The sequence below is a fragment of the Pseudovirgaria hyperparasitica genome (genome assembly GCF_010093815.1).
Source record: "Pseudovirgaria hyperparasitica strain CBS 121739 unplaced genomic scaffold EJ05scaffold_14, whole genome shotgun sequence".
NCBI classification, from domain to species: Eukaryota; Fungi; Ascomycota; class Dothideomycetes; order Acrospermales; family Acrospermaceae; genus Pseudovirgaria; species Pseudovirgaria hyperparasitica.
This window is the reverse complement of record NW_022985562.1, coordinates 329,116-342,637: the sequence shown is the minus strand read 5'-3', so window position 1 is coordinate 342,637 and position 13,522 is coordinate 329,116. Positions and strand designations below refer to the sequence as shown.

General features: G+C 50.0%; 3 protein-coding genes across 3 annotated transcripts; 1 reads left to right on the top strand and 2 right to left on the bottom strand.

Moving 5' to 3' along the window:
* Positions 1-378: 378 nt before the first annotated feature.
* On the bottom strand, positions 379-1,739 carry EJ05DRAFT_478867 (uncharacterized protein). Its single transcript, XM_033744546.1, has one exon. It carries the CDS (start codon positions 1,598-1,600, stop codon positions 470-472), a length of 1,131 nt encoding a protein of 376 aa, XP_033597509.1. The 5' UTR covers positions 1,601-1,739; the 3' UTR covers positions 379-469.
* A 5,430-nt stretch (positions 1,740-7,169) lies between these two features.
* Positions 7,170-10,969, top strand: EJ05DRAFT_120561 (uncharacterized protein). Its single transcript, XM_033739073.1, has one exon. It carries the CDS (start codon positions 7,368-7,370, stop codon positions 10,722-10,724), a length of 3,357 nt encoding a protein of 1,118 aa, XP_033597508.1. The 5' UTR covers positions 7,170-7,367; the 3' UTR covers positions 10,725-10,969.
* A 283-nt stretch (positions 10,970-11,252) lies between these two features.
* Positions 11,253-13,398, bottom strand: EJ05DRAFT_120543 (IMP dehydrogenase). Its single transcript, XM_033739072.1, has 3 exons — positions 13,316-13,398; positions 12,674-12,982; positions 11,253-12,480 (listed from the first exon to the last, which is right to left on the bottom strand). The coding sequence occupies exons 2-3, from the start codon at positions 12,900-12,902 to the stop codon at positions 11,339-11,341; spliced, it is 1,371 nt and encodes a 456-aa protein (XP_033597507.1). The 5' UTR covers positions 12,903-12,982; positions 13,316-13,398; the 3' UTR covers positions 11,253-11,338.
* Positions 13,399-13,522: the final 124 nt, after the last annotated feature.

Genomic DNA, 13,522 nt, shown 5'->3' with positions numbered 1-13,522 from the left:
CACCTTTGGTTCACGGCGCATAGGGGATGTATCATAGGATTGGTGCATTTGTGGACCCCGAGATGGTTTGTTTCCGTCGGGTCGGCTAATAAAGGATCGCTATCCTGGCCCCAGCGAAACGGTGACCGCGGCGTCGGTCTTTGACGTCGAAAAGCAGCGTATGCCGTGTACTTCAGACACGATGTATTATGCTCAGTGGCGTTGCATTAGGTACTTGTTTTCTGGCGAACAAACACACACGGTTTGCGTAGGACCCGGTTCGTTTCATGATACCAACGATATGTACTACGGTACACATAGAATCGCAATTAGAAGAAACCAATGACTTTGTCAACAGGCTTGCTACTTGATGTGACATTGCTGTCGTCCATCTTGGGTTGCTCGTGAAAGTGTGATATCGCACTGTCTATCACACGTCGTCTTTTGAGTCTGAGTCTAATTATCTACCAGAGTCTGCATAACATATAGTTCACTCGATGCTCCTTGCGGCGGCCTGTACACTACCATGTTCGCTATCATCACCTTCAACAACCGGTAAAGGCGGCAACTCCTTTGTCGCAATATCGTAACTCGGCGGTGCCTCTTCTTCCACCCTCTCCCTTGGTTCCAACAGGTATTCCCCCGCCCTCGGCCCCAGCACCGCACTCTCCTCCATCCCATCCAAAAGCCCCTGTCCAGCCTCCTCCTCGTCTTGCCGCTCAGTGCTCTTCGCACGCACCCACCGCAACACTCGAAAAAACGCCCCACCAAGCATTCCCCCAGCCAAACCGCCCATAAAAACAAGTATCCACGCCACCCACGACACACCAAATATATACGGCGTGCTGTGCAGTACTGCCACTATGGAATGGCGCAACGATCCAATCCGTCCATTACTATCAAACTCAGCGCGCCACACGAAGCGATAATACGGCGGATCGTCAAAATCAGCGCATCGGTAGTACCACCACGAACACGCATTCGCATAGTGTGGATGCGGATGCACGTATGAATCGTCCGGTCGGCGAGTTTCTGGCGCGCGCGCGATGAACGACGCGGATTGGATGTTGTAGCTGCGCATCGGTGATATAGATGTTGTGTGGTGAATATCGAGCATGGAGATTTGAAGGACGGACTGGGATGGGACGTCAAGGAGGTAGCTGGATGCGCCGAGGATGTTGAGGGTCAGTTTGGGCGCCGGGTTGTAGTATATGATGGAGGGGTCGTCGCGGGAGGACATGAGGCGGTCGTAGTCGAGGGTCACGGTGCGGTATGCGCTTGTTGAAGGGAGGAGCTTTAAGCCGTCGATTGGGACGTCGTCGGGGATGTTGAGCGCTGAGAGGACGGGTGGGATGTTGTAGTTGTCGAGGGGGTAGATGGGTAATGAGTTCAGGAGGAGGGTTTGGTTGTTGTTTGTGATGGTGAAGTTGAAAAGGAGTGAGCTGTTGGCGGATATGATGTCCCACGTGGATGTGTCGGGATTGTATTGTGTGAGAGGAAGGCCCGGCGTGTCGAGCTTCATGAGAACACTGAGGCCAGTCGTGAGCCAGACGTTCAGATCGGCGCGCGCGAGTGTTGATATGGCGCCGAGGACGACGAAAAGAGATCGGAAGAGCTCCATGGTGACGAAATGCCCTCAGATGCTGCCACGAAGTACTGACAGGGTTCTGGAAGGTGAAGTGAGGCACATGTAGGACAGGACGTGAGGTTTTGGTGTTGAGCTCGCGACAAAGCTGACGTTGAAGCCTGCTCGTGGAAGGATCGACGCTACGTAGGGGCCAAATTCCAATCCGGATGGATTCAATTAAGGTTATCCGGATTGACAGGCCTCGGCCGAGCAATGTCGTCAGTCAATAGACGAGTGAAGCCGATATGTATACTTCTAAAATATCCTATGATCTACGTAATATTACTCGCCAATCATTTAATTCTAATATTTATACTAAATTATATACTCGAAGAAACATATAATATTTAGAGAACATTCTATCTCTTCTTCTATCTAGGAATTATCTAGAGTTTCTATATCTATATAATCTTCTAAAGTAAGATAAAAGTAAAGATATCTTAAGTATAGATAGAGTATAGGATATTAGATACTTCTATACTTCTCTTTCACGACTCTATGGAATAAGAAAGGAACCTAGACTAAAGTAGCAGTGGAATATAAAATATACACGAGTAACTGGAAAAAGGGGAAACTGGTGTAGCCACGCGCAAAACAAAAGGCTCAGGTCCGGAATCGAACCTGCGCCTCCGTGCCCGAACAGATACTTAGGTCGGATGACCATGCTTCGGTGGTGATTCTTAACCATTGAACCATCGCACCTGGGTATATCATTTGCCATGAAAGAGTGAATTATATTCGGGGGCGGGCGGGCCTAATTGTGGTAAACTGCCAAATTTTTAGGATTAGGACGGTTAACAGTGATGGCATGGTGAGTAAGCGGCAAAACAGTGTTGTGTGTAAACTGTGTTAGATCGAGGGCTTCTTCGTTGGGTTCACTTGCTGAAGTTCTGAACGTATGAAACGCAGGTGTGCTCCCTGAACCAATCTCTCAAGCTGTTCATCAATCTAGGAATACAGTATAGCGCTCTTCTCACTCGTTTCTTTACGCGTAGAGAGCTTGTTCTCCCCCTGCACCCCTGAGAAGTGTCCCTCCAACAGCTAATCCTATCAAAGAGCTTTCTGTCAGGGATTGCACCGTTTACACAGTTCAGACAGTTCATCGACTGGATTCCGCACACACATGGCGAAAGTCTCCCGGACAGGAATAACAGTAATAGACATGGCCAAAAGCCTCATACCAAAATCATTGTTTGCCATCAATCTGACAGAGCTTGTCGTTCGCACCTTTCCCATCTACGACGATACTCCCAGCTCAAATGGATTACTTCAAGGTTTCTGGAGTCGAAATCACATGAGCTCACTCAAGCCAGTCGTATCGGTGGTACGCAGTGCTTGAAGATAGCATAAAGATGCACTTATTTGCAAAGCTCCTCAAGAGTCACTACGGATATGAAGCAAGCCACGGAAGTGCAACCGAACGTAGACGCATGAGCTGAAGTGGGAACATATACGTGAGTATCTTACGACACTGTATATTGGCCAATCTGAGAATATGAATATAGATTACCTCATCCTATCAAACACGATCGAACCTTCCATATGCAAATGGCCTAGCTGAATTATACCTCCTAGCACGCATGACACATACCTAGAGGGGGGCTTGTGTGCTATTAACGTCAATATCGACATATAATGTCTCCGTAAGACGAGAGAGGATGGCATTTGACTGAATACCCTCTGTAGACTCGCTTGAAATGTTTCGACTCAACCTCCATTATTGCTACTAGCGTACATCAGTATCCATCTGATGCTAGACACATCTCCGAACTTCTCATGAGTTCATGGATCTCATACGCATGTCCTTTCGTAGCGATATATTTCTGCAGTGAATTTGTGTCGAGCGCCTCTCTCCATAGGCGTATATGAGCTTACTGAGACTTCAGGCTATGGACACGAATGAGCCGCTGGCGATTTCGAAGTCGCTATATGCAGAACACGACCTAAGCCATGGCAGGGGTAGGTGTTTTGGACGTCCGACACCGATATGTATAGCGTAAGTTTCGGCGAGTTGCGTGTCCGAGTGTTAGTAATGCGAGATAAGACAAGAGAGTGTGGAAAAGGGGGAAGAGGAATGTGGTTGGTGAGTATGCATACCCTTATCAAGGTTGGTGAGGGGATTGTTTATGTGGACAACTCTGCTGTAGACATTGGAGTAAATGTCAAGAGGGAACATATGGCTAAGATCACAGTTACAAGTTCTTTTACACACGGGTTGAGGACGAAAGGAGCTCTGCTACTGATCCATGTCTTCAGAGATTACATGTATATTGCTCTGTATAAGGAACGCGACTCCTGTATGGAACTCAACTACTTGTCGATCACTGCACACTACTATACATACTTCAATCCCGCTGATCTATATGCTATATGATTATGCTCGCATACCTACCGTAATGTTCGTGCGTTGGTCATAACAACCTTCTGAAACCACCTCCTGATGGACTTATATCGAAGAGATACTCATATCGATCCTCAAGACTGCTTCTCTCTAAGAGACTGACCTAGACTGAAAAGCGCAGGTCGCTGCGGACAAGCAAATTTCTTGGAACTCCATGTAAAGGTAGCTACAAGACGAGCGAACACGAGAGATCTCCTACTGCAGAGACGTGCTTGTCATCTCAAGCCTCCATCGCTTGTCGTGTACGCAGGTTTTATTGTCGCCTTTAGGTTCGCCATCGCGCTTAGAAACTGCGTGCTAGCGCACCTCCTGATATCTGAGCTGGCCAGTCATGAGTTCATTGGTGACACAAGTCCACACGAAGAGCGAATGTGGTGTATTATAAGCGCCATCCTATCACCTTAGGCTGTCATTAGAAGTACCTATCACGGTTATACATCAAATTGTCGTTCACTCGCCATAGTGACAGGCTGACGGTGGTTGAAGCAAGCGTACTGAAACAGTTGTAATTCAAGCAAGTGCTTGCCACTAGTAGTGCGGCGCATAGCCTAGAGGATTCCACGCTGTACCCAGTGTGTAAATGGTGAATATTTATAAGTTAATTGGGACACAATGTTAGTTCTTCGGTTGGGAATAAGTGGAGCTTTCCAGGAGCGTTTTATAACGAGATGCTGATCTTGGTTACGAGGGCGGAATGCGGATTATTCGAGTGTTGGCAACTGAAGATAGCCCAGAAAATTTGTTCTGTTGACTGATATTGGCGTTTTCGAGTCGAGTCCAGGGCAATATCGTTGTTCTGTGCATTCAATGATAGTAAGAAGACTTGTGTGTACAGCCAATCATTTTGGACGCTAGACAGACCCTTTGCCGTTGAAGGATTCCGCTGTCTCATATTTAGGCCGCTCGTAATATCGTATTCGTAGATCCAACCCAAAGCTAGTAGTCTTCCGGAAGCTATGGGACGACTTCTAGTGATATGCAGCGATGGTTCTTGCGGCTTCGAGTGGAGTCGGCGATGCCGTTCATCTTAGGACTGGAACGCTGAACCGGGAAGGTTGCTGGGAGCAATGCGAATCTGTGCACGTGTTGACGACATAATGAAGGATCTATGGTGTGAACACCAAGATGTTCGAAAATAGCGTATCGAATGAACGATGCTGTTGGAGGATTGTTTAGAGTAGTTATTTAGGGTCTGTCATGACTCCTTTGCATGTACGGCCGTAAAGTGCCAAGTCCGCACTGCGATGCTTCGGATGGGACATTTTCTTTTCCCGATCCAGACGTAGTATGTGGTTGCTGCCCCATGAGCCTGTGTAGTAGCATCTTTGCTAAGACCATCGTGTCGTCAGAGATTGTGGCCAGTATGACGACCACGGAATCTGTCGTATCATGCGTGATTCCGGATCTGTTGTGGAAATCCTGCTGTTGGAGGATCTGTTATTAGTGAACTATTAGTGATTACGGTGGTGGCAGCCAGATCTGACAGATGCATATCTGACATGTCCAGGTCCCGACATCCATGATGACAGGACGGTTTGAGTTTCAACGTAAGCTCCTTGTGGGGATTCTTTGACAATGCAAAATGAGGGCGTGCGGTGCGGCCAGTTGAGGCATGGTTTCTGCTAAGGATATGCACACGAAAAACCATCACCAAGCTTGTTTGAAACACAGCAGCATCCTTGAACTTTCGATCCACAACTGTTTCGGCGCTTGTAACAACATGCAGGGCCCATCACATCGATTGCAACAGAGAGCGTTACGCTTTAAACTGACCAAGGCCGTAGCGGTGAGATGGTGGAGGTTGTGGTGCGTTACGAGCCATGAAAGCGACAGCGACAGACCAGAAGAAGCAGAGATACATGAGGCAAAGATCGCCACGAACCTTGCTGATTAGACATTATGGATTGGCGTGAGACAGCCTCGAGGTTGGGGTATTAGAAGGGGAGGCGACTGTGGTTCGGGGTTCCCGTTGAATCGAGACAGAAGCGCCGCAGCATGACGAAGACCATGAAGTCTTTATCAAGTGAATGTCCAGAGCCATGGAGGCCGGGAATGGAAGCGCGCGCTGTGTAAGGCACAGCAGCGTCTACGAGAGAGCAGGGTATTGTGTGAATAGTTTGAAGATGTCTTGCTACGTTTGACATATTAGACGTAAATTAATACTTAGGCGGGTAGGGTAGGTAATACGTGAAGTTCGCAGCGGCTCTGGGCCTGAGGTACTACTGTAGTGGTGGGGCAGATGGGCAGATTGGCGGATGGGCGGCTAGACGGCGGCGGCCATATTGGGGCTTCGAGCTTCGAGCTGGCTATTCTTGCTTGCGTGCAATTGCTTGCGTGCTAATGATTAGGCACAGAACTTCTACCAATTAATTAAGTAATTGGCGTTCTTTTTTCTTTGGCTCGCACTGCGACGGACGGACAGACGGGCGGGAGGCCTGGCTTACCTCCCCTGGACTGCGTTACATCCATGCATGCATTCTGCGCACCCACTCTGGATCAAGGACGAGACATGTGTGGAGGTTATTGCATCCTTTGGTGGCGAAGACAATGACAATGACAAGGACGACGACAGCGACGGCGACGGCGACAGCGATAGTGACCTCGACGATGGCAGACGCATAACGCGTAACGCACTGCCTTTTCTACGACCTACGGTAGAACATAGCAGGCGAGGATGTCTACCAACACCTTGCAATCATGATAATCATATCAATAAAACAACACCACTTCTTTTCTACCCTGCGAGCCGTCGAGACTGCTGCTAGCAGCATGCATACCCTGTCAAGCCACTGCTTAGTGGGTGACTGCACGTGATCGTTGCTATATTTGGAACGCCAGGGTGCATCACGCATATTCGTGGGCCACCAGAAAGGCAGAGAGGAGCCTGACTGTGCTTCTTCTGCGTTGGTCTAAATTATTCGTGTGCTCTGCCTGGCCTCTACATGGCCTTTGACTGGCCATCATCCTCCACCCTCTCTCTCTCTCTCTCTCTTAATATTGTCAGGCTCGCTCTGTGCAGGGCCAGTCGAGCGGAGAGATTGCTCTTTCGGTCTTAGGGATCGTCCTCGCAGCTCTTCTATCTTCTAGCCTGTCGACCTTCTTCCTCGCCGTCTTCAACACTAATACTACCATCGGCAATTTGCCTTACCTGCAAGCCCCGCAAGAGCGCCAGCATCATACCTGGTTCTCTCTTCGTCTCACCTCATTGCTAATCCACACTCCATATCCGTCTTCCTATCTCGCCATCTCTACTCGTTTCATTCGAGCATCGTCAACGCTGTCATGCTCCCTCCAACCGTCCTTGACACGTTCAAATACCTTGATATCCTGCGAGCCCTGGCCACGCGTCAATAAGGAGCCATGGCAAGGAACATTACTTCTCCAAGAGATGCCTCACACAGGACGAGTAAAGATTTTGTCGCGTCGGGTCATGTCTCAGCCCAAGTCAGGTCCGGCAGAGGGGAGAAGACACTGAGCATCGACCCTTCACACGTGAATTGCCCCCCAAAATGCGATGAGATTCACGAGACTTCGCCTGTACCAACTCAAGGAACCTCTTCAAGTACTACTACCCCGAATACCCACGCAGCCCCGCTGTCCATTCAGCAAATGACCACGGAGGAATCTGAGCCAGACGAACTGGGCCACTCACAACCGCATACAACGATACTTGATCTACAGTCCGACTCGGCCACATCCTCCGCTTTACCTGAGAACTTTGGCTTCACAATATCAAGAGACGGGAAATTGGTGGCGGTGTATGGGTCGAAAAACGTCTGGCTAGTTTATACAGAACAACTGCCGCGTGCCTTTATGCGTATCTTTGAAGTGCGAAGAAAACCTGTTGCTATCGATGTCCTGGATGACGGTTCATTGCTCGCAGTCCTCACCAATCCTACCAAACTGGACATCTATTCCCTAAGAGAAGGCGATGACACCATTGTCAAGAGACGCAAGACTGTATATCTTGCTAATGATTCTACTTGCTTGGCTTTAGCCCCAAACGGTTTGGTCTTGGCTGTTGGGAGTAGAAATGGTATTGAAATCATTTCACTGGCTGCAGCAGACTCCGAACCAGACAAACGCATCATGACCAGCGACCCAATGGATAGCTTATATTTCTCAGACGATAGTAGGACGCTACTCGCCACGACTGTCGTCCGCCATCGCAAATCCACCACCATCTTCACTGTCCACGGCAGCTTTGATGGCCCCTTTACCGAAGAGGGTGAACCAATTCTACTAGACGTCGATAAGGCCTGGACATCACAAGTACTTTTCCCCGAAAAGGCCAAAAGAGCCAGGCAAGCAACTCTGGTCCCCGACGCTACGACTGCACAAGTCAATGAGCTATTTGCTTACGACGCAGATAAGCACACTTGGGGTATATACGACGTTATATCGTCAAGCTTCAAAGAGTTCAAGACCTTCTTACCTGATGCCCCAAAGTCTATCAAGCCTGGTCTTGTCGAAGCTGCGATGCCTGCAGTGTCACCATTGGCTGACCATGTTGCCATTGCTGTGAGACAAGATCGATGTGCCGAGATTTGGCTGTACCGATTACCGGAAAGTCAAGGTGGTGATTTGGAATATCTCAACGACATCAACCATTCTGAACAGGAGTCACCACAAGAGCCATGTTTGAAGGTCCGCTTGCCACGGGACGAGGAATCTCGATCGCAAGAGATAGCATCGCTACGCTGGCTAAAGATATCAGGACCAGGTGGTGCTGAACGTCTCATTGCCGTGGGAAGCAACGTCATCGCTTCAAGTCCTGATGGATCGATTCCCGATATCTCCCAAAGCTCGAGTGGGGCCATCGTGATCATTGATTTTGACCGCGAGACCCTTGCAGGGCCCGTGGAAGCTGTACCGAAGCGCATCGTTTTTGATTTAGACACACTCATGCCTGGCGAGAGACTACCAGATGAGGACATAGACTTCGACCGAGAAGTAGAAATCGTCAGGCGGAGGACTGTTGCACAAAAAGCTGCCCAAGATCGTGCAGCTGCTCGAAGATTGTCTCGCCAATTGGGTCGATCATCGACCACCGCAAGCCGCGATAGCGACCGACGTGCGTCAAACATCCCGACTGGATCCACGGATGAGGATCAATTGGGTGGTGATGAAGCTGTTGCAGCCTTTGAACAACCGTACGATCATTCACAACCAAGGTCCCAAGCCTCACTCAACCGAGCTGCGACTGTTGCAGCTACAGCTCCAGCAGCTCGTAATCGCCTCCGAGCGCTTCCAGATCGACCTCTCGAGTACAGAAGAGCGGACGGTCTGAGAGAGATTCCACACGAAAGTGACGCGGATAACTGGGTACCGCCGCCTCCTCCGTACACTCCTCGCGCAGAACCAGAAAGTGTGAGCCTCACATACCCTCGTACAGGAGGACCACCTACATCAGCAATGCCAGCAGTGTTACCCCCACCTTCAGCCATGCCAGCTTCATTGCCACATCCATCTCAAGGCAGTCGTGTCACTCAAGCAGGCCGTATACGCTCGAGCAACACTTTCCCTGGCGTGCCCACGCTGTCAATACCACGTCCCAGGAGCTCGAGACGCTCTCAAAACCACGATGTATCACGACAAGGTGCACCTATCGATGCCCCTCCAGTTCCACCACTTCCAACAAGCTTCTCAGCTGTCTTGCCGCGAGGTCCCCCTGTAGTATCCGCAAACAGCCAACCACGCAGATCATCGACATTACCATCGCCTGCAGAAAATGTTGCATTACCTGCGCCTGTAATCAATGTCTCTCCTGCGCTGACACAACGAAACCAGACCGAAGCCGACAGACTTGGTGCAGGGATCGCTGCACCTACCCCAGTCCGAGTCATTCGACGCGCAGTAGGTGACGAGCCTATGGAACCGCCTCAAGCGGCATCCGCGCAAGTCTCCACCTTAGGGGTCGCAGACCTCATCCGCGTTCAGCAACAGCAAGGAGTACCACCAGTCCTACCATCAACCACTCCCACCTCGAATCGCATGCTCCCTCGCTCCCGGCCACTGATTCCCGGTACATCACAGTATCCCCCTCCTGTAGGTATGATGCGCAATGCGAATACTCCCGGTCGTCCTTCAACTATGGCATCAAGCATGTCCATGCCTCAAAACCCCTTTCAACAGCGAAACTACCCGCAGCCACAGCAAAGCCTCTATGCACATACACAACCGCAACATTCTCTCACACATGCCAATGCTCAATCCCAACCATACCCATCGCGACCCCCTATACCCACGCAACAATCCGCCTATCTCGAGACGTCCGCCTCCATTCCTCGCCATCCCGTCGGCGCTCGACACTCACGCTCATCCTCACACCGCAGCTCTATATCCCAATTCTACCTATCCGGCCGCCGAGCCCAATCCACCGAAGCCCTCGCCGCTCCGCGCTCAGCGTCTGCCATGGAGCCTCGTCGACAGGAGGATTTTCCCCATCCACCAAGTTCGAGGCGCCCTCTTTTGAGTAGATTAAATACGAGTGGGAGTTTCGGCCGGAGTCTTGGTGGCGGCAATCCTGGAAGTGGCAACCTTGACGCGAGACTGGTGCCTGGACGTGTGCATGATGGTCCGATGGTCAGCGCTCCTCCATTTACAGGAAATATGGATCCATGGCAGGATTTAGCTGCCCAGCGGAGCTTGGATGGGCAAGGTGCGAGTGAGAGAAAGCCGACGAAAGTAGAGAGAGTGAAGTGTGTCATGATGTGAGGAAGAGTTGGCTGCATGAATGTGGATCAAGGAGAAAAGATGGATATGAATCGAGATACCCAGTATTTTTTATTTTATTTTATTGTACACCGGGATGGTACGATGAGGATATATATTCCCGGTATGGCGTTCTGGATCATGGCACTGGCTGTCACGTGGAAAATCTACTACACCGGTTGGGCTTGTTCGTGCAATGTACGAAGCATATATCCAACGAATTACAATAGAATCAGTTGACCCCTACAGTCATGATAAATGCCGTAGGTAAAACATATTCCTGTCAAATCGTTCTTACAATCAGGTATCGACAAAAGGATATGTCGTAATTGATTGATCTAACTTCGAAAGGCAAATCAATCAGCATGATCGTAGAACATATGCTCCAGAACGCAAGACAAGAAACACTAGTGTGCACTGTTTGGGCGCCCTGAGATAGATACATGTCGAAAAGCCTCAAATATGCTTTATTTCGAGTTGGCAACTAAAGCTGATGTCGAGCTTACAAGGTATAATCAAGCGTGAGTATTTACAATCATACACAAATGCCATCCACACATCCTGTCCCATATATATAGCGCCCTACGCCGCAAGTGACTTTTGGTTCTTTTTCTTCTCTACGAGTATAACTTCTTGTCAAAGCTGTGCAGACCGTGCACGTTGCCCTCGGCCTGTGCTGATACAGTCCTAAGCTCAAATCGCACCTTACCTGCCACGACGTCTTCGCGCAGCTGTGTCAGACTCTCCACGCCAATGTCCTGCAGCGAGTGCTGCACACCGGCCATGAGATACGGCACGAACTTGGTAATGGATCCGCGATCGAGCACAGAGCCAGACACGCCTTGTGCAACTAGTAGACGGTCACCTTCGGAGAAATAGCGCGCGGTACCGGCGTTGCTGGCCTTTGAATCTTTGGCGCCAGCGCCAGCTTTTTTGTCTTCCATGGCGTCAATGCTGCCCATCCCGCGATATGCCTTGACGAGCTGACCCTCGCGGCTGACGAAGTATTGCCCAGGAGACTCAGTCGTACCGGCAAGGAGACCACCCATCATGACGGTCGTAGCGCCAAGAGCGAGGCCCTTGACGATGTGGCCTACATTTTGAATACCACCATCCGCGATGCAGGGCACACCGAAACGGGCTGCAAATGAGGTGACATTGAACACGGCAGCGGCTTGCGGCCGGCCGACGGCCATCACCTCTTGGGTGATGCAGGCGCTACCACTACCCATGCCGATGCGTAGACCATCTACACCAGCGGCAATGAGGTTGGCGGCTTGCTCGCGGCTCACAACATTTCCTCCGACTACATCGATTTGGGGAAATGTTTCTTTGATGTACTTGATCATTTCGATCTGGTACATGCTATTACCTTGACTACTATCTAGAATCACAATGTCCAAGCCAGCATCGACAAGCTTCTGCAATCTTATTTTATCCTCAGGACGCGTTCCGATCGCTGCGGCGGAGATAAGCTGCTTAGACTGAGGAAGCTTTGAGGCGAGGGGGTAATGGAGGTTCTTCATCAAGTCAGATCTCGATAAAAGGGACACAAGCTTGCCCTCCTCATCTACGATCGGTAGTTTGCCTTTCTTTGACTTCCGTAGGATGTTGTTCGCCTCCTGAAGCTCGATACCGGTGCTTGCGGTGACGAGATCGGTGGCCATGACGGCCGTGACTGGGTCTTCCAATTCGGCATGAAACTGGAGATCGCGGGAGGTCACGATACCGAGGAGTTTAGAACGCAGAGATCCACTTTCTGTACGACCGAATTAGCTCATCATTTCCCTGCATAGTAGGCTTGGACAAGGGAAACAAGGCATCTCCAATCAGACAGAAATCTCCATTTGTGTCCGCATTGCGACCAGGGCCGCTTGGTGGAACGAAAGTTGTAAATTGGCATGTATTGATCATCATAAGGAGAAGTGTATATGCGCATGGACAAGTCTTACCAGTCACCGGGAAGCCACCAAACCCCCACTTCTCTTTCAAAGCCTTTGCCTCTCCTACGGTAGTAGAGGGTGAGATTACGACCGGGTCAAGGATGAAGCCGTTTTCGAATCTCTTGACCTTGCGGACCATCTCTGCTTGTTCATCTGCGGAACAGTTATGGTGAATTACACCAAGACCGCCAAGGAGAGCCATATAGATGGCCATTGAATGCTCGGTCACAGTATCCATAGGCGATGAAATGAAGGGAGTCTTCAAAGTGATACGCTTGGTAACGGGCGAATCAAGGACGACCTGAGAAGCTGGAAAGCCTGTGCGAATTCAGTCAGCACGAGCTACACTGGAAATCCAGCTGCTCCGAGAATGTACCAATGTAGCCAGGTTGAATGAGGAAATCATTGTACGTGAGACCTCCATTAGTACGGGAGTCTACGAGCGTCTTGACATCAATGCCATCGCGCTCAGGATAATCTTTCTTCAAGACATCCAGAGCGGAGGCAAAGTTGAGGACTTCACCGCTCCTTGGTGCTAGGGAATCGCCGTTGGTGATAGGCATAACGAGAGATATGGAATGGTCTCGACTTGACAATAAAGAACAGAGGGAAGACTTTTTGAAGAGAGAGACGACAGAGTTATGGACTGACTGTCGGGGGTAGAGGCGTGAGTGCTTGATCCCAGTGAGAAAAAAGAAAAAGAAGGAAGCTGACGCGCCCACGATGATATTAGCAAAGTAAAATCGTAGCGTGCTAAAAAAATGAAGATCCGTGCGTTGGTGCGGGGCGGAACAGAAAGTCGGCGGTCGGCAACTGCTCTCGTGCCAAGACACTAACCAGAGTGTCAACAGTAAACAA